The sequence below is a fragment of the Microtus oregoni genome, unplaced genomic scaffold (genome assembly GCF_018167655.1).
Source record: "Microtus oregoni isolate MIOR12 unplaced genomic scaffold, Mior012 000168F_ref0000490, whole genome shotgun sequence".
Lineage (NCBI taxonomy): Eukaryota > Metazoa > Chordata > Mammalia > Rodentia > Cricetidae > Microtus > Microtus oregoni.
The window spans coordinates 601,297-628,377 of NW_024544824.1; the positions used below are offsets into that span (position 1 = coordinate 601,297).

General features: G+C 43.0%; 1 protein-coding gene across 1 annotated transcript; it reads left to right on the top strand.

Moving 5' to 3' along the window:
• The first annotated feature begins 446 nt into the window (after nt 1-446).
• LOC121445238 (small integral membrane protein 3) lies at nt 447-27,081 on the top strand. The gene is made up of 2 exons (XM_041647279.1): nt 447-972; nt 25,778-27,081. The coding sequence occupies exon 2, from the start codon at nt 25,785-25,787 to the stop codon at nt 25,965-25,967; it is 183 nt and encodes a 60-aa protein (XP_041503213.1). The 5' UTR covers nt 447-972; nt 25,778-25,784; the 3' UTR covers nt 25,968-27,081.

Below are 27,081 nucleotides of genomic sequence, written 5' to 3' on the forward strand. Positions count from 1 at the left end.
TGAATGGAAATCCGATGTCTTTAATTCCGGGCAGAGGCAGTCAGATCTGTGAGTTCAAGGCCAGCTGGTATATACGGGAACAGAGGACAGTCAATGTAGAGGAAGCCTGTCTCAAAAATAAATAAATTAAAAAAAAAGATGAGTGGAGGTCCCGGTTCATCCCATTGTAGAATGGGGCAGGAGACCGCAGAGTTGGCACTGCCCTGGTGGAAAGTGGATCACTAACAAAGAGGGAGTGGCGGCCTCTCAGATCTGAATTCTAATGGGGTGTTGATCACCTTGGACTTTTATGTTATCACAAAATAAACAATACATGGAGGTGTGTTATGGCAGGTCACCAACTAGCTTCACACTGGTCCTTTTAAGTCTGCCTTCACAAAGAGGGTTAGTGCTGCTATCCCAGTTTAACAGAGAGGCAAGCAAAGTCCTACTTAAGATCTTATGTCCAGGACATGGTACGGCCTGAATCCAAACATTGTTGGAAAGGATCTTGGGGACATGCTGTAGGCTCGCCCCTCTGTTTATCGCAGAGGGCGGAAGTCCCCCCCTCCTTCCCGGAATGAAGAGACTTGTTTAAGGCTACAGAGGAGTATAGAGTACAGAGTACAGAGAGTATTGAGCCGGGGGAGCCACACAGTTCTTGAGTCTGTCCGGGTTCATTTCTTCACAGCAGTCCTGGAGAGGCTGGGAGGAGGAGCAGAGCACGCTTTGCGCTGAGGCTGGGGGCTCAGTCTTTCCGGGGCGGTCCCTAGCGTCTGTGCATTCCAGAGTCATCCGTGTGCGGCGCGCGGAGCTCTCAGAGCTCAGCACGCATCCCTGCCACTCCTGCGCGCTCCTGGACTCGGAGCTGGAGCACGTTCCCGGCTAGCAGGGCTGAGGTTCCAGAGTTGGGGTAGCTTGAAGCTGCTCGGGACCCGGAGAAGCACCGGTAGCTGCTATAAAGCCTAAACGCGGATCGGGATCGGATTGAGGGTGAGTGAGACCGAAAGATGTCTTTTGTTGTGGGGCTCCAGCTGAGCGGGGCTCTCCGGATTGGAGACTACCCTACGTAGCCCTTACCCCTTGCCGTCTCCTGCCTTGCTACATTGGAGTTTCTTTTTCCCATCCTTGTCCTTTACCTCCGCTGTCAGCCACTTGGTTCCAGCCACCTTCTGCCCATAGTCTTGGGCCTCTCAGCAGGCCGTGGTGAACCCCCGCTCACTCGCAGATGGACTTCTCTACGATTTCTCTACTTTTGCCTTTCCGTTCTCCCTCAGACTTCGCGACTCCTGCCCTCCGGGCTGGGTGTCCCAGCTCAGCTCCGGTGTGCCTGAGCACAGCGCAGGGGTTGGGCATCCACAGAAACAACAGGTCATCAGAGTCCGGGATATCTGGAGCCGGCAGTTTGTCCTGAGGACTGCTGGCTTCTAACCTAGGTGCTGCCTCTCGTTACTTCATCATTGTCTCAATGAACTGTTCAGTCACAGTGGAATGGGGCAAATATCCTTTCAGACTAGAAATGAAAACACGGTGAAAGTATCTTGGAAAGGGACCCTTCTTCCACTTCTCCAGGTTATCTGTTGTTAGTTAGAACTTAGTTTCTGCCTTACTAGTTCCTTCGTACCCCTCAGCCCCTCTTCAGTTCTTTGTAGGGACAGCCCATCTGTCCTCGTTTCTGAGGCATGCTCAGGACCTGGCACAGGGTCTGTTAGATAGTAAGTGCTCCGGGTAGTTCACCTAGTAAAGGATGGAAGGTGTGAACCATCAGAATCTGTGCAAATGTCAGGGAGTTTTCTGATCGAGCAGTCTGGATGGGCTTTTATGCAGCCGGTTTTTTTTTCCTTTTTTTTTTTTTTTCTTCCGTGACTAGCAGAATCCTGTGGCTGGCAGTTCTCTGGTCTGTGGGCAGACAGTGAATACCAAATTACTCAAAGCCCAGGGCTGTTAGGGTAGAGCTGCTGTCATTCACCAATGAAAGATCACCAGAGCATCCGCTGTGATCTGCTGTGCCATTCAGGAGAGAAGTCGTCTGGGGGAGAACAAGGCCTCCCACAGTGGAATGGGAAGAGCATTTCTGGGGAGTAGGAGATCTCAGAGTTGCCATGACTGGGGCATTTCCCTTCTCTGTACCCAGTCTTCCTCATATGTAAAATAAGGAAGTAGAGTGGGACAGATGCCTATTTGTCTGTGCTAACCATAGCATGTGTTCTTTGGATTGTGTAAGACACTCACCACTGTCTGAATGCACGTAAGAAAGCCCAGCTGAGTTTTAGGCTATTACAGAATTCTGTGGTAAGAACTGAAAAAGCCACAGTGTTTCTCTGTTGCAGCCACCCTGGGGTTGTGAGTCACCCATAGGGTGACAAGTCAAGCTATCGGGAGTTCCTGAAGCTGACCCCTCAGAACCTCAGAATCGTAGGCTCTGTTGTACAAAAAGTCTGGGGATTCCCCCTCCTTCCTGTGGTGTAGCTAGACAACTCCGTGCAAAGCTGTGGCAAGGTGTCAGAGACACGAACTGAAGTGTAAACTCTGTGGCTGGGTCAGTTGCCGGTCCCCAGTGGGTGACATGACAAGGTGGTGAGGGGCCAAGCCAACTTCAGCTGCTTTCCCAACTGTGCTCTGATCTCGTCTTAAAACATGCTTCTGTTTCTTCCGTATGGATTAAAACATACAAATGAACTGGATGTCTCCAAAGAAACAGGATCTTTGCTTTGCTTGGCCTTACACTGGTTTTACTTCTATCACATTATAAAGATAGACACCAGTAAACTCCCCATTCCCATGGTTTATAGGAGTGTGGTGGTTTGAAGAGAATGGCCTTCATAGGCTCATATATTTGAATACTTAGTCACCAGGGAGTTGAACTGTTTGCAAAGGATTAGAAGGATTAAGAGGATTGGAGTAGGTGTGGCCTTGTTGGAGGAAGTAGTGTGTCACTGGGAGTGGGCTTTGAGGTTGCACCCCCCCCCCCAACCTGTGGATTACAATGTAAAGGCCTGCCTGCTTCCCACCATGGTGACTATGGACTAATCCTCTGAAACTGTAAGCCAGCCCCCAATTAAAAGCTTTCTTTCTTTCTTTCTTTCTTTCTTTCTTTCTTTCTTTCTTTCTTTCTTTCTTCTTCTGATACCCTAGCCCACCAGCCTGGCCACATATTCTGAATGATAATAGTACTTGATGTTGATTGGTGCCTCCTGTGATACAGGCATAATTCTGAGCGTTTACACGAACTGTTTCATCTAGTCTCTACTATAATCCTATTAGGGAAGGACTGCCATTTCTTCCACTTAATAAATGAGCGAACTAAGCTCTGGAGAAAATAACTCATCCATGGTCACACAGGAAGTCAGTGGCAGGGCACAGTGCGATGCTGATACAGTGGCTTCAGTATATAGCCTTCAAATTTCTCCAAACCCTGCAGAAACAGGGATCAAATCTTGTATAAGCTGCAGGATGACATGGGAGAGATTAAGTGAGAATTCATCAGCCATTATGCTTGTGGATCACCAGGGACCCCTAGATCCCTTAAAGTTCTTTTTAAAGGTAGAAGGTGAACCTCAAGAAGGACCAGGATGTTAAAGGCTAAGTGCAGGGTAGCCAGGAGACTGGGGGGGGGGCAGATGATACTTGCCTGCACATTAGATACTGGCAAGCCTGATTCAAACTGTATGCTTACAATTTTTGTTGTATATCGATATAGCTTCATTATCCATTGATTTGGATTCTGATTGCCTGACTGGATATGACTTGCTGGTGACCCGTTATAAATGGACTAGCAGAGGGAGGAGGAGAAAGGAGAAAAGCAAACTCCATACTTCCTGAATTAGTTTGAATCGATAATGACAAGTGCCTGGTAGATGTTGCTACCTGTGACACCTGCTGCAGGCAGACATTGCTAATCAGCATGTTGTACTTCTCCTTCTCAGGTCCCCAAAACCTTAACTCAGTGGTGGGATTTCCTTTTTGTCCCAGACTTCATTTAATTGCTCTGAGGTGCTGCTAGCGATGTTGGAAGTGACAAAAGCCCTCTCTGTCCATCACCTTTGGAGATAGCCCGGGGCTTCTGAAATGATTACCCTTTGTTTCTTTAATTTTATTTTATTTTTTATTTATTTATTTTTATTTTTTATTTATTTATTTATTTATTTATTTATTTTGATTTTTTGAGACAGGGTTTCTCTGTGGTTTTGGAGCCTGTCCTGGAACTAGCTCTTGTAGACCAGGCTGGTCTCGAACTCACAGAGATCCGCCTGCCTCTGCCTCCCGAGTGCTGGGATTAAAGGCGTGCGCCACCACTGCCTGGCTTTTAATTTTATTTTTAACATTTAAAAATTGCTGAAAGTTTCACATTGGGTTAAATAAAACTATTTTCATGCAAGTGTGCATTCTTTCCCACACTCACTATCCTGTCCTTACACCCCCCCCCCCCCGTTTCCTTTGCTGTCTTAGGTAGCTTCGCTTCTGCTTTCATAGCCTCTGTGCACGTGTAATGTATAGAGTCTAGTATCCACACATGAGAGAAAACATGCAATTTTGTCTTTAAAATACTTAACTTTTTTATTTATATATGTGTCTTTGTGCGCTTATATGTGGGTACCTTGGAGCTGGAGTTATAGGTGGTTTTGAGCAGCCTGATGTGGGTGCTGGGAACTGAACTCAGGTCATCTGCAAGAACAGTATAACAACAACAAAACCCCAACAGAACCCAAATCCTCCAAACCCAATTTATCAGACTTCAATTTGGCAGCTTTGAACACTTTTATTCTGGGAGCTCCACAGATTAGCATCTGTCTGGGTGGCATGAGAGTATGTATAATCAGACATCATAGAGTTGCCGTTCTCGAGACCGGAGGGTAGAAATGTTTCCTTCTTGGAGTTGTTGGCAGAATTCATTCCCTTTGGTTGTGGGCCCAAGGTTACCATTTTCTTTTGGGCTGTAAACAGAGGACCACCTTCTGCTCCTGATAGGTGTTGCAGTCTTTGGCTATCGGCTGCCTTCCTCATTCAGATCAGCAATGAATTAATCCTTCCCACAGCCTTTTAACCTGGTAGTTTCCAACCTGTGGGTTGCGAACCCAGGATGACTGACCCTTTCACAGGGGTCATGGAAATAACAAATATTTACATTACAGTTCATAACAGTAGCAAAAATACAGTTATGAAGTAACAATGAAAATAATTTTATGGTTAGGGGTCACCACAGCATGAACTGTATTGAAGGGTCACAGCATTGGGGAGGCTGAGTACCACCCCTTCTCTAACCTTCCACTTGAGTTTTAGAGGTTCCTGTGGTGGGCTGGATCTATCTGGATATTCCAGGGTGCTCTCCCTGTAGAAGCACCCTTAACATGAACCACATCTGAAAACTTTTACCTGTGTTCTCTTGGTCTTACCCTGCAAGTCACGATTCCTTTCCAAAGGGACCAAGACATGGATATCTTTTGGGGCCATTTTTTTCTGCAGGCCACACATGTGAAGCAATCTTTGGGAGAGTGGCTGGTTTACTATTATGGGAAGGCAGAGGCTTAGCACCTTCATTCTGTGCTCTGTGGCTGTGCGAGAGTCTCTGCATCTGTGGGAAGTCTCTTTTGTCAGCTAGCACACAGTATTGAAACCACTGGTGAGCAATGATGGATGGTACTGCCTTAAACAGGATGCTGTGGATTTGGCCTGTGTTTTCTCTTCTGCTGGCTTGCTGCTGGTTTCTGAAACTGTGTGCCTGGCCAGTCAAACGCCGTCTACAGGCAGTCTCAAAGGGCTCTGGCTGCTTTTCTGGTGTCTGAAATAAATAGCCTGTGTTTTTCCATTTTCTAGCCACAGAGGAGCAGAAACTCAAGCAATGAACAAGTCTGTATCCATTAGGAATTTTAGAGAAGTAAAATCAGTCAGGGTGAGATGAGAACAGAGTGTCCCTTCAGTATCTTGGGACATTAGAGAAAGGTTTCTGATTTGATTCATATCCCATTTTTGATATCTTGTCTGCCGTGTTCCTTTCTTCTTTTGGCCCATTTATTTGGAATACATTTCCCTTGTGAAATGATTATGCCAGGCTGGCAAAGGTTTGAGGCTGTTATACAATGGGAAGGGAGCTGCCATTTCCAAGACTTAATGGGTGGCCAGAATGTCCTCATGCTGTACATGGCATCAGGAGCTCCTCTTTGCCCAGCCTCCCTGTTCTTTTCTGAGAGCGGAGAACAGCTCACACTGTGGGTACTCTCCAGCTGCACCTACCCACTGTTATAAATGGAATTAAACTGGAATTTATGCTCATCAGTCCAAGCATATCAACAAGAGGAAATCCTAGAGGACTTGATTCTAAAAGACCAATCCTGTGTTGGGTATAGTGTGAACTAGGAGAGAAAGGAGCCCCCTGTAATCCTTGAATTCACAGAGCCCAGAAAGTGGTGAAATCAGAGGCTGAATTTTATTCTGGAGACAGTTCAACGTTGATGGTTATTGAGACTTCTGCAGGAGTCAGGGTTATTTCTCGACCCCTCTGCTAATTCCACGGATTGAGGCCAAATGTGATATGTCCAGCATTCTCATTCTAGTCTCTCTTCCGTCTTCCATTATTGGTACTGTGATGTGCTGGGTCCTGTGGTGGACACTGAAGATGAGGCAATAGACAAAACACAGGGCTTCCATTCTCACAGGCTTTCATTTGAGGGGATCAAAGGAATTAGGCTATAGAAGCCCTGATTAAGATACCCTTGTAATACATAAACTAGGTTTAGTGGCACTTGCCTGCAATCCTAGCACTAAGTAGGCAGAAGGATGACCTTGAAAAAGGCCAGTGAGTTTAAGACCAGTGAGTTTAAGTCTTAAGACCAGGCTATGTGAGACCCTGTCTCACAAAAACAACACAAGGCTTCTGGGATGGTTCATTGGTTAAATGAGCTTGTTGGGCATGCCTTGCAGTCTGAGTTCAGTGCCTGGAACCTGCATAAGGTGGAAGGAGAGAACAGAGTCCACCAAGTTTTTCTGTGATCTCCATGTGATCACCAAGGCACAATACCCCATTATGTGTGCGCACACACAAAACTACCAGCCAACCAAACAGCCTCTCCAGAAGTTGTGTGAAGAAAATAAAACATAACGAGGTACAAGAGTGGCCGGTGGATGTAAGTGGTATTTTAATAAAGTAAGTCTAGAAAAAAACTCCAGGGCATTTCCATAGAAACCAGTATTGAGCATTCTAAGAAGAGAGGAATGAGACCGCAAGTGGGTTAAGTTGGTGGGTCTCAGGCATTTGGTGCTTTAGGCTGAAGGCAGTGGTGGTAAACCTCCTGGTAGCTGGGTTGCTTTCTCCATTTTAGACACTGCATTCTTCCATTACAATCTCAACTTTGATAGAGGATAGAGCCATAGAGGTCTTGTAAGAGGCATGATCTGTTGCCTCAGAATAAATGGTTGGGAAAAAAATTTCCAATCAAATGGACCTAAGAAACAAGCTGGTGTAAGGTATCCTAATATCTAACAAAATAGACTTTAAACTAAAATCAATCAAAAGAGACAAAGAAGGACATTTCATATTAGTCACAGGAAGAATCCATAAAGAGGAAATCTTAATACTGATCATCTATGCCCCAAATACAAGGGCACCCTTATATGTAAAAGAAACATTTCTAAAGCTTAATACATTAAAGCCCACACACTAATAATGGGAGACTTCAACACTCTTACCACTGGACAGGTCAGTCAGACAAAAAAATGAACAGAGAAGTAAGGGAACTAATAGATGTTATGACTCAAATGGACTCAACGGACATCTATAGACTATTCCATCCAAATAGAGAATTGATCGGGGGAGGGGGAGGGAAATGGGAAGCGGTTGTGGGGACGAGGCAGAAATCCTTAATAAATAAATAAATTTAAAAAAAAAAAAAAGAAAAAAAAAAAAAAGAAAATAATATACCTTCTTCTCAGCACCTCATGGAATCTTCTCAAAAATTGACCACATACTCAGTAACAAAACAAACCTCAGCAGATACAAAAAAAAATTGAAATAACCCCATGTACCTTATCAGATCACTGTGGCTTAAAACTAGAATTCAACAGCAATACAAATCCAGAGACCCCACAAATACATGGAAATTAAACAATGCTCAGCTGAATCATCAATGGGTCAAGGAAAAAATAAAGGGAGAAATTAAAGACTTCCTAAAATTCAATGAAAATGACCACACCACATACCCAAATTTATGGGACACAATAAAAGCTGTATTAAGAGGAAAGTTCAAGCAATAAATGCCTACATAAAGAAGCTGGAAAAATCCCACACTAGTAAATTAACAGAACATTTGAAAACTTTAGAACAAAAAGAAGCAAACTCACCCAAAAGAACTAGATGGCAGGAAATCAACAAAATAGAAACAAAGAAAACAACACAAGAATCAATGAGACAAAGAGTTGGTTCTTCGAGAAAATCAACAAAATAGACAAACCTTTATCCAAACTAACCAAAAGGCAGAGAGAGAATATCCAAATTAACAAAATCAGAAATGAAAAGGGACATAACAACAGACAAGGAGGAAATACAGAGAATCATTAGGTCATATTTCAAAAACCTGTACTCCACAAAATTGGAAAACTTAAAGGAAATGGTCAACTTTCTGGATAAATATCACTTACCATAATTAAATCAAGACCAGATAAGCAAGTTAAACAGACATATAACTGCTGAAGAAATAGAAACAGTCATCAAAAGTCTCCCAACCAAAAAAGCCCAGGACCAGATCGTTTCAGCTCAGAATTCTACAAGATTTTCAAAGAAAAACTAATATCAATACTCCTCAAATTGTTCCACACAATAGAAACAAGGAACATTGCCAAACTCTTTTTATGAGGCTACAATTATCCTGATACCCAAACCACATAAAGACATTACTAAGAAAGAGAATTACAGACCAATCTCACCCAAGAACATTGATGCAAAAGTACTAAATAAAATACTGGCAAATTGAATCCAAGAATACCTCATAGAAGAGAAAGTGGGAAGTACACTTGAACGCATTGGTACAGGAGACCACTTCCTAAATATAACCCCAGTAGCACAGACTCTGAGAGAAACAATAAATAAATGGGACCTCCTGAAATGAGAAGCTTCTGTAAAGCAAAGGACAGGTCAACAAGACAAAACGACAGCTTACAGGATGGGAATAGATCTTCACTAACGACACACCAGACAGAGGTCTGATCCTCAAAATATACAAAGAACTCAAGAAACTGGTCATCAAAAGAACAAATAATCCAATAAAAATATGGAGTACGGACCTAAACAGAGAAATTACATTGCTGATGGGAATGCAATCTGGTACATCCCCTTTGGATATCAGTGTGGAGCTATTTCAGAAAATTAGAAAACAATCTTCCTCAAGACCCAGCAATACCACTTTTGGGTATATATCCAAAGGATGCTCAATTGTGCCACAAGGACATGTACTCATCTATGTTCATAGCAGCATTGTTTGTCATAGCCAGAACCTGGAAACAACCTAAATGCCCTTTGATCAAAGAATGGATAAGGAAAATGTGGTATATTTACACAATGGAGTATTACACAGCAGAAAAGCATAACGGCATCTTGAAATTTGCAGACAAGTGGATGGAGCTAGAAAACAATTTTGAGGGAGGTAACCCAGACCCAGAAAGACAATTATCACATGTACTCACTCATAGTTGGTTTTTAAACATAAAGCAAAGAAAACCAGCCTACAAATCACAATCCCAGAGAACCTAGACAACAATGAGGACACTAAGAGAGACATACATGGATCTAATCTACATGGAAGTAGAAAAAGACAAGATCTCCTGAGTAAATTGGGAGCATGGGGACCTTGGGAGAGGGTTTAAGTGGAGGGGAGAGGCAGGGAGGGGAACAGAGAAAAATGTAGAGCTCAATAAAAATTAATAAGAGGCATGATACTGGCAAATCATTGTAGTGGTTTTCTGGTTCCCTGCCTTTATGGTTTCCTTTCTGTTTTGTTGTGTGTTTTTTTTTTCTTTTGAGACAGGGTCTCTCTATATAGCCCTTTCTGTCCTGGGACTCACTGTTATAGACCACGTTAACCACAGACTCACATAGATCCACCTGTGTCTGCCTTCCAAGTGCTGGGGTTTAAGGCATGTGCTACCATGCCTGGCCGTGATTCACTTTCTGGAAGATATTTGGAGTCACACATCTTCAGACACCCATAGTGCCCATGACTCAGAGCTGCTCCTCTCTGCCCTGTGTCTGGTGTAGAAGCAGCCGCCCCACTATCTGCTCAGACTGCTGGCAGAGCTGGATAAGGGCCACATCTGCAGGATGCCACCTGCCCCTATCTGCCTTTTCTCCTGCTGTGGGGTAATTAGGCTTGCCTGCTAGCAGGAAGTCATTTCTTTTATTGCCTCCTTCCTCAGTAGGTCCTTGTGGTAAAACCAGTTGGATGACCACTGGCAACCTCTTAAACCCTAATTCTTCCCTTCAGTTCTGGTATGGAGGGTGAGCTGCTTCAGAGGAAGGTCAAAGCTTGGGATAGACCATGAAAGGCTACCGAAGTTATCACTGTGGTTGCCTCCACTGGATTCAGGTCAGTTTAGACTACCAATGCCTCCTAGTTGTTAGGGCTGCTGACCTCGTTTTAAAGAGTGTCGCCCCTCCCCTCATGTTCATTTAATCGATTAAATTCTATGGTACTGTGCACTGCTCTACTAATGACACAGAGACTAATTAATTATGAAACCTTGGCCTTTAGCTTAGGTTTGTTCTCGACTAGTCTTATAACTCAAACCAACCTGTTTCTATAATCTCTATTAATCCAAGTTCTGCCATAATATTAGTATTTTAAAAACCTTTATTTTATTCTGCATGTCCGACTTGCTCTGTGTCTCTCTGGTACTTACATCTTCCTGACTAATTGCTCCTGCCTAACTATTTGACATTCAGCTCTTTATTAAACCGACCAGAAGGTGCCTTTCACACAGTGTGATCAAATATCCCACAACAAACTGCAGTGCTATTTTAGGCCCACTAGTTCATTTGACTCCCACAGGTGTTATGCCTCGCCCCCTTCTGCAAGTGGTACTCATACTGAGAGAGGCTAAGCCTTTGCTGAAGCTGCCAGGACTCCACGTGTCCCAGCACAGCCTACAGCTCAGCACTTTGGAGCCTTGTAATCTGCTCTGCTCAGCCCACTTCCCTTCTTTCCTTTCTCTTGACTCTCCACCTGTCCTTCCAACCCATATAAAAATCCCTTGCCTGTAGTCCTCTTTTTCTTAGGCCGAGTGGAAGGATGAGGGTCACTGCCTTTTTGTTCTTGGAGTCTCTCTGTGGCTTCCCTGTATTCTCGTGTGAAGATGACATGAAGTAGTGCATCCCAGGCACCATCACCTTGTTATAAGTGTGTGTGTGTGTGTGTGTGTGCATGCGCATTTGTGTGTTTGCTATGGGATGTGCATGTGCGGAGATCAGAGAACAACTTTGTCATTTCTTTTCTTTCACCTTTATGTGGGTTCCATGGATTGAACTCAGGTTACCAGGTTTGTGTGGCAAATGACTTTACCTGATGAGCCATCTTGCCACCCTCATCTTGTTTTGTTGAGACAGCATCTCTCGATGGCCTGGAACTTGCTCAATAGGCTACGCTGACTGGAACCAGCCCCAGGCATCTTCTTGCCAACATCTCCAAAGCAATGGGAGTGCAAGCAAGTGCCACCATGCTTGGTTTTTTTTTCTGAGTACTGGGGATTGAACTTGGGTCTTCATGCTTATGAAACAAGTACTTTACTTATTAAACTATTTCTCAGTCTGCTTTATTTCTTAGTTGCAGTACTAGAATTGAATCCAGGGTCTAATATGCTAAGCAGGTCCTCTACCACTGACCTACACCCCCAGTCTGATAATGAACTTTTTTTTTTTGAGATTGGGTCTTACTGTGTTTTCCTGGCTGGCCTGAGACTCACAGAGATTCACCCACCTTTTCCATTTAACTGGGGGTTAAAGGTGTGTCTCAAATATGCCCAACTTGTCGGCTTTCCTCCTTAAGGGCCAAACCTTTTATTTGTTGATATATCTAGCCATACTCCCTTGTCTCTAGTGGTAGTCAGAGTGCCATCTCTATTTATCTAGTCAGATTGAATGACTACCAACTTCATCGTTGGACCAGAGAAGTAGGTCAGCTTATTAACTCTGTCAGTTGATTTAAAAAAATTTTTGGTTTGGATAATCATCTGTCTTAGAAGGCTTTATATTGGTAAAATATTCAAGGCTGTATTGGTTGTAAAAGAGGTTTATTGGGATCACTGCCCTAGAGGTTTGAGAGCATGACACTGGCTTCTGATGAGGGCTTTATGGTGACACATGACTCATGGTAAAGGAGAAACAGAGATGTATGTACCAAGAGGCTAATAAAGAAGCATGTGACATGACCTTGCTATGTAATAACCTGGTTTCATGGCAAGAACTCACTCTGTAACACTGGCCTTATCACTCAAAGGTGGTCTCCCGTGACCTTATTTATTATATGCCCCCAGGCAGTACCACCCCTCAGTGCTGTTCCACTGAGAAACCTTGGGAGGCAGACTACATCTGAACCACAGCACCATTTGTGGTCTTTGTTAATAAAGTAGAATTTCTTTCCAAGTCTAGGATGCTAACAGACTTTAGCTGAAGGAGGGGAAGATGTTTGCTTAGGTTAATGTTACAGACAGGAATTTCCAATCATGATAAGAGTTATTATTTGTAGAGTTCTTACTTTGTGAGAGCAGTATTATGTGCTGTGTGTGATTATCTCAGATAATTCTCTTAATCGTGAGGCAGATACTTTCCCCCCATATTTGGTTTTGTTTTCAGCTAAGTAAATAGAAGCATGAGGAAGTTCAATTAGTGTACTTTAAGGTTGCTTAGCCAGAAGGTAGTGGGCCTGCATTTCAAACACAAGCTTCCTGGCCTCAGAGTCTGGGTTTTTAACATTCATCTGTAGTGTAAAAATAAAGAAAAGGGTCTTTCTATATTCCCTTTGGTTGTTAAAGTATTCCCTCACTTGGAAGAGTTCCCATAGCTTCATCTAAATAGAAAATCTTGTGACTTTGTTCAGTTCGAATGTTTATTCAATATCTACTGAGTAGCGGGAATTTTATTTATTTTTTTGAGAATGTTTTGCTATGTAGCTTTGACTATCCTGGAACTGGAACTTGCTAAATACACAAGACTGACTTGAACTTTCTATAATCTTCCTGCTTTTGCCACTGAGTGCTGAAATTACAAGTATGAATAACCAGGCTGGGCCCATTTAATTTCTTCAGCTATTATTTTGCCCTGTGTGCAATGGATGATAGGTTATATGTTTCATACGGTGTGGTTTCTAAAGTCTGTGCACATGTCTAGAACCCAGTCATTTCGTTTCTAGAGAACAATCTGGTGGATGTAGTATTACCATATTGTTTATATGGTATATTGGATATATAACAGATTATTGCAAACTTGGTGTTGATAAGCAGCAAATTTATTATCTTAGCTTCAATAGGTTAGTAATCCAAGCTGTCTTTGGTGACCTTCTGCTGTAGAAATAGTGCTTTGCTTCAGAGAAATCCTGAATCTTCTTACAATCTTTCCACTTGCTCTGTGCTCTTCTTTGACCTTAGGAGTAGGGGTGGCACTGTAGATGTATCAGTGGAGGCTGGGAACTCTATGGTTACTTATTCTCTTCATTTTTACCAATTGTAGCTCTCTGTAATAGTTTACCCCCCCCTTTTTCTTTCAAAAAACAGCTTCTTTGATGAGGGTAAGAGTTCAACTTATCTGTGAGTATAAGGATTAATATTTAGAATATAGTTAGAGATTTCATTGGTTAGGAAAATGGCAGAGTTGTTGGTCAGGGGAATCCAGTAGATTCCCCAAACAATATAGGCTATGGCCATTGCCCAGAACTTGAAAATAAGACCCTGTTACTAAATACACCACATGCTTTGGACACAGGATTTTGAGGAATTGAACTGGAACCGACCTGGAAGCCTTTTTCCTGAGGGTTAGTTCTCATAGGATCTGAAAGTGCTATGCAAACTGCCAAGAGAGAAAAATAGTCGATAATTCTACCCAGCTATAAAGTTCATGAACCACAACAGTGACCATCATGACACAATATCCCCAAGGGGAGGTATATGCTAGAGAGATGGCTCAGCAGTTAAAAGTTCTTACTGTTCCTCTAGTGGACCTGATCTTTGTTCCCAGCACTTCCATGGTAGCTTATAATTTCAATTCCAGGAGATATGATGCCCTCTTCTGGTCTCTGTGTGCACCTGGCATGCACTTGGTACTCATACATACACATAAAATTAAATCTATCTATCTATCTATCTATCTATCTATCTATCTATCTACCTACCTACCTATCTATCTCCCCAGTGGTGTAATATGTAATAGTGGCACTTTTATCTTGGGGGTAACCAACAGTATCTAATTAGATTTAAGAATCATTCATTAGGAAGGAATCTGTGCCTTGTAACTTAGCCAACTATCCATGGCTGGAGAGGTCATAGGCTCTAGAGGAGAGCCTCCTCTTGGTGGTTGTCCTAAACCCTCTTTTTAAAGGGCTTCTTATTGACTGTATTAAGCTCACTGTGATAATTTTATTAGGCCCAAGTTCTCTAGAGCCTTACTTAAATGAAAATGAATAACCTTCAAGGTTTACCTATTTATTGTCTTCATTAACTTTATTTGCATCTGGGACTAAAGCCAAAGGACTGAAATAGCAAGGACAGGATTGCATTCATCAGTGATGTGATGGAACCTTAGGTCACACTGCTGCGTCATTGGGATGCTCTTAGGAGATAGAATTTGTGGAGATCAATTTAGAATTCTCTTTGGGATGACTACCTTGTAGAAACATCCTATTTATATATATTGTATTTTCTTGTTTTCTAATGCAATTATTCAGTTATTTTCCCTCTCCTTCCTGCCTTTCCCCTTTTCTTCTTCCTTTTTCCTTCTGATCCTCCTTCCCCTCTTGTTTCTGTGCTAGGGATAGAACCTAGGCTCCATGTAGACCAGCCACTCCACAGCTGAGCAGTGCCCTAGCCTCATTTTCCTCTTTGAAATGATATATTATAGAAAGCTAATAACTTAAGACATCTGTCCCATAGCTATTTAAAAAATATCTTGGGGAGCTGGAGAGATGGCTCAGAGTTTAAGAGCATTGCCTGCTCTTCCAAAGGTCCTGAGTTCAATTCCCAGCAACCACATGGTGGCTCACAACCATCTGTAATGAGGTCTGGTGCCCTCTTCTGGCCTGCAGGCAGACACACAGACAGAATATTGTATACATAATAAATAAATAAATAAATATTTAAAAAATACCTTGGTTTTATCATTGATTGAGAAAGCTGTGTTATAACCTCCCACTCTATGAATTTGGCTATTTCTCCTTAAAATTCTGAGATTATGTACATAGAAATTAAAAATCATTTTATCTTTATGGATTTGCCATCCTGCTTTTTGCCTGGAAGTCTACTTTGTCTGATAATACATATGAACTTTGATTTTTCTGACACTGTTTGGGGAAGAGAAAAATGAAGTAGTGTCTCCCAATATACTTAAATTTCCTTAATGGATGCTCCAAGGATGGCATTTATTCTTGAGTAAAGCCAAGTCTACTATTGTTTTTCTTTTTTTCTTTCCCAGACAGTGTCAGAAAATCAAAGTACATTACTTTGGTTTCTTTTGCTGTTCATTATTGCTGTTGAATATTTTATTTCTGTATTTTTGTCTGGAAATATCCTGCTTCACCATAAGTCATGGGAGTCATGTCTTTTCACCTGTTTAAACACCCACTATTTCTAAGTGTTGTTTCTATTACAAAGCTGGCAACCAGTCAACTGTTTCTCATTTGACGGTAACTTCTTATTTTTCTTTATTTTTGAATTTCAGCAGATTCTCTGTAACACACTTTATTTTACTTGTCTTCATAGGGTCTCAGGAGCTTTAGTTCGTGAACTGATGTCTTTCCTCAGCCTTATTGTTTATTCCAGCCTTGTTTCTGCACATCTCCCCCCCACCCCCATCTCCAGTTATTTGTGCTTTGTAGTCTTTGTATCTTATCACAGTGACCCGAGTGTGTCCTGAGTCACTTACTGGCTTGGTGTTTGTGGTCCATCCTTTGTTTTTTCTCTGCTCCATTTTAAGTAATTTTCCCTGATGATGAATCTTCAGTCACCTCTTTAACTGTGTGTGTGTTGCTGCCTTTTCGTTCCTAACAGTGTATTAGGTCCAGTATTCCGATATGGAAATCTAGTAAGTTCTTTCTCTTTCATATTCTCCGGCAAACTTACAATCTTGAATTTTTTTAAAGAACATAGTAATGAGTAGTGTTAGTGTGTCTCATGGAGCCCAGGCTGGCCTGAACATACACGATAAAACTACTCTTGAACACTTGCCCCTCCTGCCTTGTCTCTCAAGTGCTGGGTTATAGGCACGCCACCACACCTGACCTGGCTCTCTGTTTTCTCTTGTTTTGATAGTTTTGTGTGTGCTATACTGTCTCTTTTGCATTCCTGGTCATTTTGGTTTTATACTGTACATGGTATGTTAATAACAACCTGAAACTCAGCATGTTTGATGCTCTTGCCTCCAAGAAGACACATTTTCTTGGGTCAGGTACCTGGAGATGCTTGAAATCCAGATTTGCGGGAATTTGATTTTAGGGACTTGGCTAACTCAAAGAGGCCATGGTGTACTGGGAGACCTGGTGTACTTCCAACGCATAAGTAGCACTGAGTGCTCTAGTTCCAATTCCAAGGCCCGTTCCCCCTGTCCATCTCGGCAGTCTTGGCTCCCTTACCCTCTTGCATCTGCCAGAAGCACTGCTCGGTCTCCATTTTCCATGAGGGAAAACGCTGCCCCTAATTGCCAAGCTTGCCCTCTTTGCTTTCTGACCTTTCCCAGATGGTCTCCTTGTAATGCTTCATTATTTGTTTGTTTTTGCTCCCCTGCCTTTCTAGTTGTGTCTAGATAAAGGATTGGTTCATTGTTTGCTTTACCATCATCAGAACTGGAACTCTGGATAGTTTGAGGTTGCACGTATCTTCACTCTCTACATCTGAATAGACCTTTGGTCAGAAACAAGAAGAATCTGCCCTGCACTGGGAAGAGAGCGGTGGGACTGACATGGGCCAGCTTGTAAGCTGGGCAGTGCTGGCTTATACCACTGGGCCATGCCAGCTTGTGTGTTAGGCTGTGTGGATTCTGAAAGGAGCTTTAGTGCAATGGTGACTACAGGAGTGGAGACCAATGTGGGGATTCTGCTGTCTTCTAAGTGTGTTGATCCTAATTGCACATTTTGGAACTACAGAAATAATCCCAGGATGAGTGTGGGGACCTACTGGACCTACTGTGAGTCGGATGTCAGCCAGAACTCCATTAATCACCCGACCTCCATAAGCCAAGCCCCAACTTTCAAAGGAAGGCCATTTGCTTCTTGGGGTCTCCTGGAATCAGTGTTAATTCTGAAACAGTATCCAGCAGACCCCGGAAAGTCTGTTTCCTTCCCCCCTGTGTACAGTTACCCTTGTAAGAGGCTGTAGATCCCTCTGTAGAAGGACTGGAGAAAGGCTAGCTGTAAAACTTCTAGGTATTTTAGCAAAATCCTTCATACTTCAGAGCTTCGAGACCCCTCCTGGTTAACTTCTGCTTTCCACAGCAGGAACCAGATACATCCTGTACAGGATTGTTGGGGAGGTTTTGTGAACATATGGGGCCAGGTTAGATAAAACTCAATATTTGCATTCACTAAGCAAATACAAACACTATATAAACTTGCTACAGTATTTTTTTTTTAAACAAATACAGTTTGTTACACAAGTATAAGGTTTATGATTATATGTTTGAGAAGTCTGAAGGGAAACCTCACCTCTATGCTTCTTGGGGGCAAAAGAATCACAGAGTAATTAATTAATTAATTATTTCAAAGGCAGCATTTAAAAATAAATTTTATTTTTTGTGTTTTACCCGTACATATGTCTGTGCCCCACATTAGTACTTGGTGCCTGTGGAGGCCAGAAGAGGGCGTCAGATCCCCTAGAACTGGAGTTACAGATGATTGTAAGATGCCATGCTGGGTGCTGGGAATTGAACCTGAGTCCTCCGCAGGAATAGCCAAAGCTGTTTTTTAAAAAAAAATGTTTTTATCTTGTCCATTTTAAACTAAAGGAAAAAAGCCATATGACAGTCAACATCTGAGAAATTTTAATTTATGAAAATTAGGTCACTTAAATATGTTATGTGATGATATTAGTTGAGCACATTGATCTTGTCTTTTGTCAAAGAACTTGGCTGCTTAAGAAAATAGTTCTGCTGGGCTCTTGTAGACCAGGCTGGCCTTGAACTCACAGAGATCCACCTGTCTCTGCCTCCCGAGTGCTGGGATTAAAGGTGTGCGCCATCACCGCCTGGCTAAGAAAATGTTTTTTTCATACAATATACTTTGACCACTATTTCCCTTCTTTCATCTCCTCCCACCCAATCAGCTCCATGCCTTCTTTCTCTCTGTACAAAATAAACAAGAGAAACTACATTTTTTTTAAAAAGCTGTAAGTTACTCTTGTTAATGAACACAAAATTCAGTAGTTATTTTGAGATTATTGACTTTCAGTAAATTGGCTAAATCAATTCAGTCCTCCTACCATCCCCCACCTAGGAGCTGCAGGCCTGGGGAGGAGTTAGGCCATTTCCTCCTCCTTCTCCTCTTCTTCCTTCCCTCCCCGCTCCTTCTCTCTGTCTGTCAGTTTGTGTTAGTGTGTCTGTGTGATGTTGTATGTATTGCATGCATGTGATGTGCACACATGTGCATGTGAGGCTGGAGAAGGATGCCAAATCATCTGCTCTGTTCCTCTGCACCTTATTCCCTGAGACAGGATCATTAATTGAATTTAGAGCTAGGACGGCAGCTGGCAAGTTCCAGTAATTGCCCTCTGTCTGCTTCCCACAGCGCTGTGATTGTAGCTGTGTGCATTGCCTTGCTTGACTTTTTATTCTTAAATATAACCTGTTGAGTTCATATAATGCTAATGTTACCACACGTGTGTTTTCAGAGCTGACTTTTTGGTACTGGACAACTAATTGGTGTTCTCTTCCCTTCCCAACTTTCCTCAGTTGCCTGTAGTCCTCTGTGTAGTGTTAAGGCTCTGTGGGCCTTCCCTGTCCAGTTTGGCATATCCATTGATTGATGTCATCCTTGTTCAGCTCACTTCTGGGCTGGTATGTTGGTTAGACTCAATGAATATAGCTTCTGATGTTACTAGGAGGCACATCTCACAGCAAACTCTCTGATCTCCTGGCTCTTAGTTTTCCTGCCCCCTTCCACATATCGAGCCTTGGATATGGGAATGTGTTGTAGATGTCTTCATAAATCTTAAATCCATTTCTTTGTTCTACATGTTCCTCCCACAGTGCATTTAATTTTAACTACTTATACATTGGCAAAAGATGGTAAATGGGAAATTCCCTTTAAATATTCTCTTAGAGGACACAGTTTACTTTATTGCACATGCACCCAAATCAGTTCAGGCTGGATCACCCCTCCTGCTTTCTTACCTAGATGTATTGGGAATACGTTTGACTGCATATTGTCCAAGGGGGACACTTATCCCATTGTCCAGTGTGTGTATAGCTCGATGCAGGTAGAGTCCTAGGCTGAAAACAGGTTGTCAGGTGCATTTTTGCAGAAGGGTGCACATAGTAAGTGCAGGCAAGGGTCTCAGACTACCAAATACGTTATTAGAAGAGCGCTGTGTGCAGTCAGCTCCAGTCTCTGTTCTTGTCCTTTTCACCCCCTTCTGAGTTTCTGAGACAGGCTTTCGTGTTTCCTAGGCTGACTTTGAACTTCTAATCCTCCAGCCTCTGCCTCCAGTGCAGGCATTGTAGTTGTGTGCCACTGTGCCTGGCTGGTAATACAGCTCTGGAATGCATGTTGAAGTTTATTGTTCAATCATGAGGTAAATCAAGTGTGCTAGTTCAAAATGACAGAGGTTCAGACTGACTGCTGTTTACTGCCTGTAGTCATAGAAACTTCATATTTTTATCAATGGTAGGATTAAAATTATGACGTAAATGGTTGGGGCCAAATTCCAACATGAACAGTTAATCAGAAATTACAAGCAGTTTGTCTGTGAAGTCAGTGATAAGGAGGTTGATTTATTACTATTCATTAGATGTGCCAAGATACACGTTTTTATGTAGTGATAAGTGACCGATGCACCCGGATGTTAAAATGAGGCCAAACAGAAGCCAGCCGCAGAGGCTGAGGGCCCTGCTTTTCTTCAAGTTTTTAAACCATGAAATCAAAGATGCTGATGTTTAGTTCCTATTCAGGGGACAAATTTTTCCTTGCATTGTATTTGGAGCTTGTTACCTGGGAAGAAACAGCCTGCTGAAGGACAGAGAAGAGTGAAATGTAGACAGAGCTGACCCTGAGGTTCAGGGAGAACATGGCAGAGTTTTTATTAGAAGGAGAAAAGCCTTTAATTTTAGAACATGTAAATTTTGTGTTTTGTTTTAGTATCGCTTTTTTTGTTTTTTATTTATTTATTTTGTTGTTTTTTTTGAGAGAGGTTTTTTTTTTTTTTCTTCTGTGTAGCCCTGGCTATCCTGGAACTTGCTCTGTAGATCAGGCTGGCCTCGAACTCACAGAGATCTGTCTGCCTCTACCTTCCGAGTGCTGGAGTTAAAGTCCTGTGCCAATACTGCTTGGCTAGAATCCCCTTTAATTTATATTGTGTTTATGTGCTTAGGGTCTCAAGGATATTTATTCAACCTTTCAGAGTGGACAGAAACTCAAGTTGCTCATCCTCTGTCTTCTATTGAAGCGTTTTCTCTGTTCTGTTTCCACCCTTCAGTTTTCTTTTTGTTTGTTTTGAGACAGTGTTTCATGTGACCCAGGCTTCTAATTCACTTGCCTGGTAAGACAAGGGACTTCTGATCCTCCTGTCTTCCCCTCCGAGACTGCAGGTATCTCCTCGGTACCCAGTTTATGCTGGGGTCAAACAGGGCTTTACTCTCACAAGGCAGGGACTCCCGCAGAGCCACATCTCCCACCCACACTCTGAGTTTTAAAAATACTTTCATTTGTGTTGGGGAGAAGGTTCATTGGCTAAATAAAGTGCTTGCCATAGAAGTGTGAGGATCTGAGTTCAGATCCCTAGCGCCTAGGCAAAATTGTTGGTGTGGTATTACATGTGTGTAATCCCAGAGCCAAGAGGTGGAGCCAGGAGGATCTGGGAGCCTATTGGCCAGACCGTCTAGTCAAAATTGTGAGCTCCAATTTTAGTGAGAGACCTTGTTTTAAAAAATAAGATGGAGATGGAGAGAAGATGTATGACATGGACCTCTCGCCTCCCCACCGCCTCCCCACATACATGTGTGCTTTTACTCGGATGTACACAAATCCCATAACCCATTCATTTGCACCAGAACAGTGCCTGGATAGTCTTGGATGCGGGTTATAACAAGTGTTTATTTACACTTCTTGCTTGCTTAGTTTTGTAGGAGCAGGGGTGTGATGAGAATATGTGTTTAACTGAGGGTATAATATCAGGCATGGTTTCTCCGCTGTGGAGTGGGATTCAATGCTTACTTCAGAAGGGTAGGAGCGAAAGTGCCGAAGGCCTCCTACTTCACACGTTCTGTGAAACTGGACTGACTCAAGCTTTCATGTCCATGATTTCTTAGTGTGGATGAGCCCCAAAGCCTGTTTTACTGTAAATGACAGGTTTTGCTTATGAAAGATCTGTCAGGGAAGTTGTGTTCCCGGCATCTGAAGTTCCAGAGACTGTTTGATGTTAATGGACTTCCTGGAAGACTTTTGTGGGGTTCCTCAGGCCTGAGGCAGGCTAGCTGTTGATGCAATCAGGAGACCACAGAGAGATTTCTCCCGCCCCCTTGGTCCTGAACAGTTTGTGTCTGCTGTGAGTCAAGCTTCTGTGTCTTTGACTTTGGAAAAAGTGGCAACATCGCTAGGGCTGAGTCAAGCAGCTTATGCCTCTCCCTTCTCTGCAGGCCCTGGCCTGACGTCCTGGTGCTGGGCCCCCTGCCAGAGGCTCCCATCATCAAGTCTGAGCAGCCTGGCTGCAGGGCACACAGGCACCGATTCTTAAGCCTTAGTGCTAGAAAGGTCTAAGGCTCCTGAGACTGTTGAGTCCAGGGCCTCTCAAACCTGGCTGTGTATTCACATCACCTGGGGAACAGGACAAGCTGTCTCCATCGTTCTTGAATCTTTCTGTAAGTCAAGGTCGAGGCTCAGGAAGCAGTGTTCTTGTTGTTGTTTTATCTGAAAGTGATTCTTACTTCTTATAGTGTATAAAATTTGATGACTCTTGATCATCTCAAATCTTAATTTTATTTAAAAATTATAGATATAGTTATCCTTTTCAATACAGAAAACCTTAAAGAACTTCCCCTCCAATTCTATTTTCCCCTCTACTCAGTCAAGATAAAGAGATTATAATAATGCTCATGTTTAGAAAATTCAAGTGGCCTAATAGCACAAAAAATGAGAAGCAAAAGCATCTTGAATTGTTGGTGAACTCTACCGGAAGGTGATGACTATTAACCCTTTCTTTGGATGGATTACTCTTGCAGATATTTTCCACGGTTGTGTCCTTACTTTCCTATCTACTCAATCCACAAAATCCGAACTGAAGGAATCATCCTATACACACTATCTTGTACTTCATTTGTCCTTTTTCCCCCACTTAAATTACTTTGGTGGGGACTGAGGATGTAGCCCACTTAAATTACTTTGGTGGGGACTGAGGATGTAGCTCAGTAGGCCAAGTGTTTGCCTAGCAAGTCTGAAACCCCGGGTTTGTTCTCTAGCACGGTTTGTTCTCTAGCACGGCATAAATTGAGCATCATGCACACCTGTGAGCCCAGCACTTGGGAGGTGGAGGCAAGAGGATCAGAAGTTCATGGTCATCTTTGGCTACATAGTAGGTTCAAGGCAGCCTAGGTCACTGAGAGACCTCATTTTAAGAAAATATTGGCAACAGGTCAGGGTGGGTGGAGCTGGATAGATGACTCAGCAGTTAAGAGCACTTGTTGCTCTTATAGAGGACCTGGGTTTGATTTCCCCAGCATCCACGTGGTGGCTCACAAATACCTATAACTCCAGTTCAGGGGATCCTGCTCTGTCTTCTGACCTCCGTGGGCACAGCACACAGGTGGTACACAGACAAACATGTAACCAGAACACTCATACATATAAAATTAAAAATCTTAAAAAAAATATTTTGGAGTTCACCAATGTCAGATTATTACACCCCTCCTTCCTTATCTCTTTCTTTTTCCTTCTTTTCCAACCCCTCTCTCAAATAATTTCTCTATGTTGCTTAGGCTGGCTTCACACTTGGGTTCCTCTTGGTCTCTCTCCAAAACACTGAGTTACAGGCCTGTGCTTACATGCCCAGCTGTCAAGGGCTCCACTTCAAAGCACCACCGTTGAATTAACTTCTTCCTGCTGAATATCTTGAAATGGAGATTAGATTAAACAGGGATGCATGGAGGACACACCCAATCTATATCTAAACCACAGCATATGGATATTTCTTGTTTATCTTATTATTAGTGAACAGTTTAATTGTTTCCATCGCTACAGCAGAGAATGCAGAAACGTGCTTGTATGTATATGTTGGGTACTCTACTGGTCCTGGGCGTGATGGCTACTAACTCAGAGTGCTAACAGAGGCACTGAATCAAAGGCATTAGGAAAGAAAAGCTGGTGGTTAGGGAAAGGAAATAAGAATTGGGAATTTTATTGGAACCTAGGGTCATAGATGCTAGATTAGATGGGCTATAGGAGTTGTGCCAGCCTCATGTTGCCTGAACACAGAATGTACTACATTGTGGGTCTTGAGCTGTGCAGTGAGGTGACCTGAGGAGTCATAGTCAACTCACTGGAGGAAAAACAGGGGTGCTGTAGGTTCCTTAATATATTTCTGTGCACATGCTAGACTTTATTTTGTTTTTATTGCGATATATAATCATACATAATAATAGGTTTAATTATTGTATTCTCATATATATGTATAATCTGTTTTGATCACATTTCTTATTCTCTTGTTTCCCTCTTGCTTTCTTTGATCCTCTTCCTAACTAACCCCTATTTTCTACATTCATGTCTTTAAGAAAAAATAAAAACATGCTTATTTTGTCTGTGTGTGTGTGCACTTGAGGACACCATTTATGTGGGTCAGATGACAACTTAGGTGACTCATTTCTCTCCTTCCATTGTGTGAATCCCAAGGACTGAACTCAGATGGTCAGGGGTGAGGGGAAGTTTCTTTACCTGCTGAGCCACCCCACCACGCCCCTCTATTTTCAGTGACCCATCGAGCTTCATTGCAGCTGTTTTGGGGACATGGGTGGAAATTAATGGCCACACCACTGGAGAAAGTGTTTTTCCTGCAGCCATTGGCTGCCCAGTGATTCTCTAGGAAGGGGGGGACTCCATGAACTCCCACTCAAACATGGCAGGGTGTTGATGGGCCCAGTGTTGTGCATATAATGACATTATGAGTGAGAGGGCCGCTGGGTGGTGGTGGCTCACGCCTTTAATCCCAGCACTCGGGAGGCAGAGGCAGGCGGATCTCTGTGAGTTCGAGGCCAGCCTAGTCTAGAAGAGCTAGACCCCGACTCGGAAACCAGGTTGCGCACTGGTAGCTGGAACTGAGTAGTTGCGGTGATTATGGATACGCACTTTGCCATCTGCACCACAGAGCTTGGTGTGCCACCTTTCTTGCTTGTGTTTCTCCGTCACCATGTTGCTGTCAATAATTTTAAGAAGCAGGAATGGAAGTGGTCTTTTTCCTGCCCCAGGGTTCCAGAACATAGTACACTAGCTTCTGTCAAGATAGAGGCTGTGCGGGGCCACAGTATGCAAATCCAGGGGTCACCTAGATCTTTCCTTAAGGAATATCTTGCTTTCCTTAACCCTGTAGAACCCAAAGATGCCTTGAATAAGGCCCAGTATAGGGTCTTTCTTTTCTACTTCCCACCCAATTAAAAAATATGGCTATGTATTTAAAAAAAAAAACCACCCTAATGCAAGATGGATAACACCTGAGGAATGACATCATACATGTTCATGTGCATTTGTACACTCATGTTCCCTCACACCCCCAAAAGAATAAGCAATGGGACACAGAGCAAAAATAGTGAATTATCATTTTATGGACGAGGGAAACAGAGTGGTAGTTTAAACAATAAGCATAAAAAAATCCTTATCTATCTGAGTTTATTTTGTAGGCCTACTTTATGACATCTACATGGTTTGATTTCCATTTTAAATCAATGGAATATGGGAATCCTGGTAATAACTGAAGATAAACACTAAGAAACATTAAATGAACAGTTATTGGACTCCCTCTTCATTGGATTGGTGGTTAATGGGATATAGTGAGTTAATAGATACAAAGTGACCTGCTTAATGGGCAGGAAAGATAACTGTGGTTAAGAGCACTTGCTGCTCTTGCAGAGGACACAGAATACCGGTCAGGCAGCTCATAACCACTTATAGCTCCAGCTGCAGGGAACCTGACATCATCTTTTGGTATCTGCAGGCAACCGTATGATTGTAGAAGTGTGCACTTATATGCACACTCACATGTAATAAAATATTAAGAAGAGTTCTTGATAATAGGACGCCCCAGCAAATGATGCCATTATCACCACTAATGATTGATCACAGTAACTCTGACTCCTGGAGATCTCCTTCCTAGGAGGAAGGCAGGGAGAGGGTGCACACAACTGACTCTCCTTTCCTGTCCATTCCAGGGCCAACATGGATGCGATCAGCCAGTCACCTGTGGATGTCCTGCTTCCCAAGCACATCCTGGATATCTGGGCCATTGTCCTCATCATCCTGGCTACCGTTGTCATCATGACCTCCTTGTTTCTGTGCCCGGCCACTGCAGTCATCATCTATCGAATGCGGACTCATCCGGTTCTCAATGGGGCTGTCTGAGACCCTTGAGAGTGGGATGGCACGTGATAAGGACACAAGTCTCCTCCAGACTGTTCTCAGAAAGACTCAGGAGTTGGACTTGCATTTTAGTTTTGATTCTGCAGTTGGCCAACAGTGTGGATTTGATCAAGGGACCTAACTCTGTGGGTACCAGGCTCCTTAGCTTTCAACTAGGGGTCATGATCCTTCCGTCCTACTTCACAGGGTTGAGAACCATGTGACTTAGCGGAGGTGACAGCTGTTTGTAAGCAGTGAAGCCACACAGATGTTGTACCGTGCGATAAGATGCTTTGAAGAACCAAAGACCCTTGGAGCTGCTGACGGTGCAGGAGGGGAGGGAGACTGGGAAAGAGCAGCTTTGGCCAGTCCGTGCCTCTACACGCCAAACGATGCAAAGTGTACCCCATCCTCAGCAAACCAAACTTTTTTCATTTTGTGACAATTCTTCCATTTTTCTCAGTTGGGGAGAGGGAGCTAGTATGGCGGGGGAAAGAGATGAGCACAAGTTTCAAAAACCTCTCTGCCAGTTTCTGCCCTGTGTAACCGGAAGGAGAGCTTTGCCTTAATTTAACAATGCCAAAAGAGGTGACGTGATGACCTGCTTTCTGCATCGAGCCTCACGTCTGTTAGCTTTGCCACTCAAGCAGTGTTGGAAGTGCAGGGTGGCTGAGTTTTCTGCCCAGCATTCCAGCCCCTTTATGTATCACACAGTAGAGAATTTTCCTCTGTCTGAACTTTGTTATCGTTAGCTTCATGTTTTTGTTAATTTCTTGTGTCAATGGAGAACATAGGGCCATGTTCTGCCACTGAGCTACGTCCCCAGGCCTTGTAGCTCCAGCAGCCGTCTAAAGTACTTATTATTTTACGAGATTTCCCAGGACTCTTGAACCCGACTCAAAACAGCGATGGTTATTTTAGATGCTATGGTTTATATTTATATGGAGATATTTCTAGACCATTAAAACTTGCCCTTTGATACCCAAGTCAGGGACATCTTGGGATTTGTTGTTATGTAAGAAGATAGCATAGATATTAGGATGTTATTGTGTCAAATGATGCTTACTTTGATTTTACTTCATTGGTGTATGCATCCATTTTCCAATAAAGTGCCTCA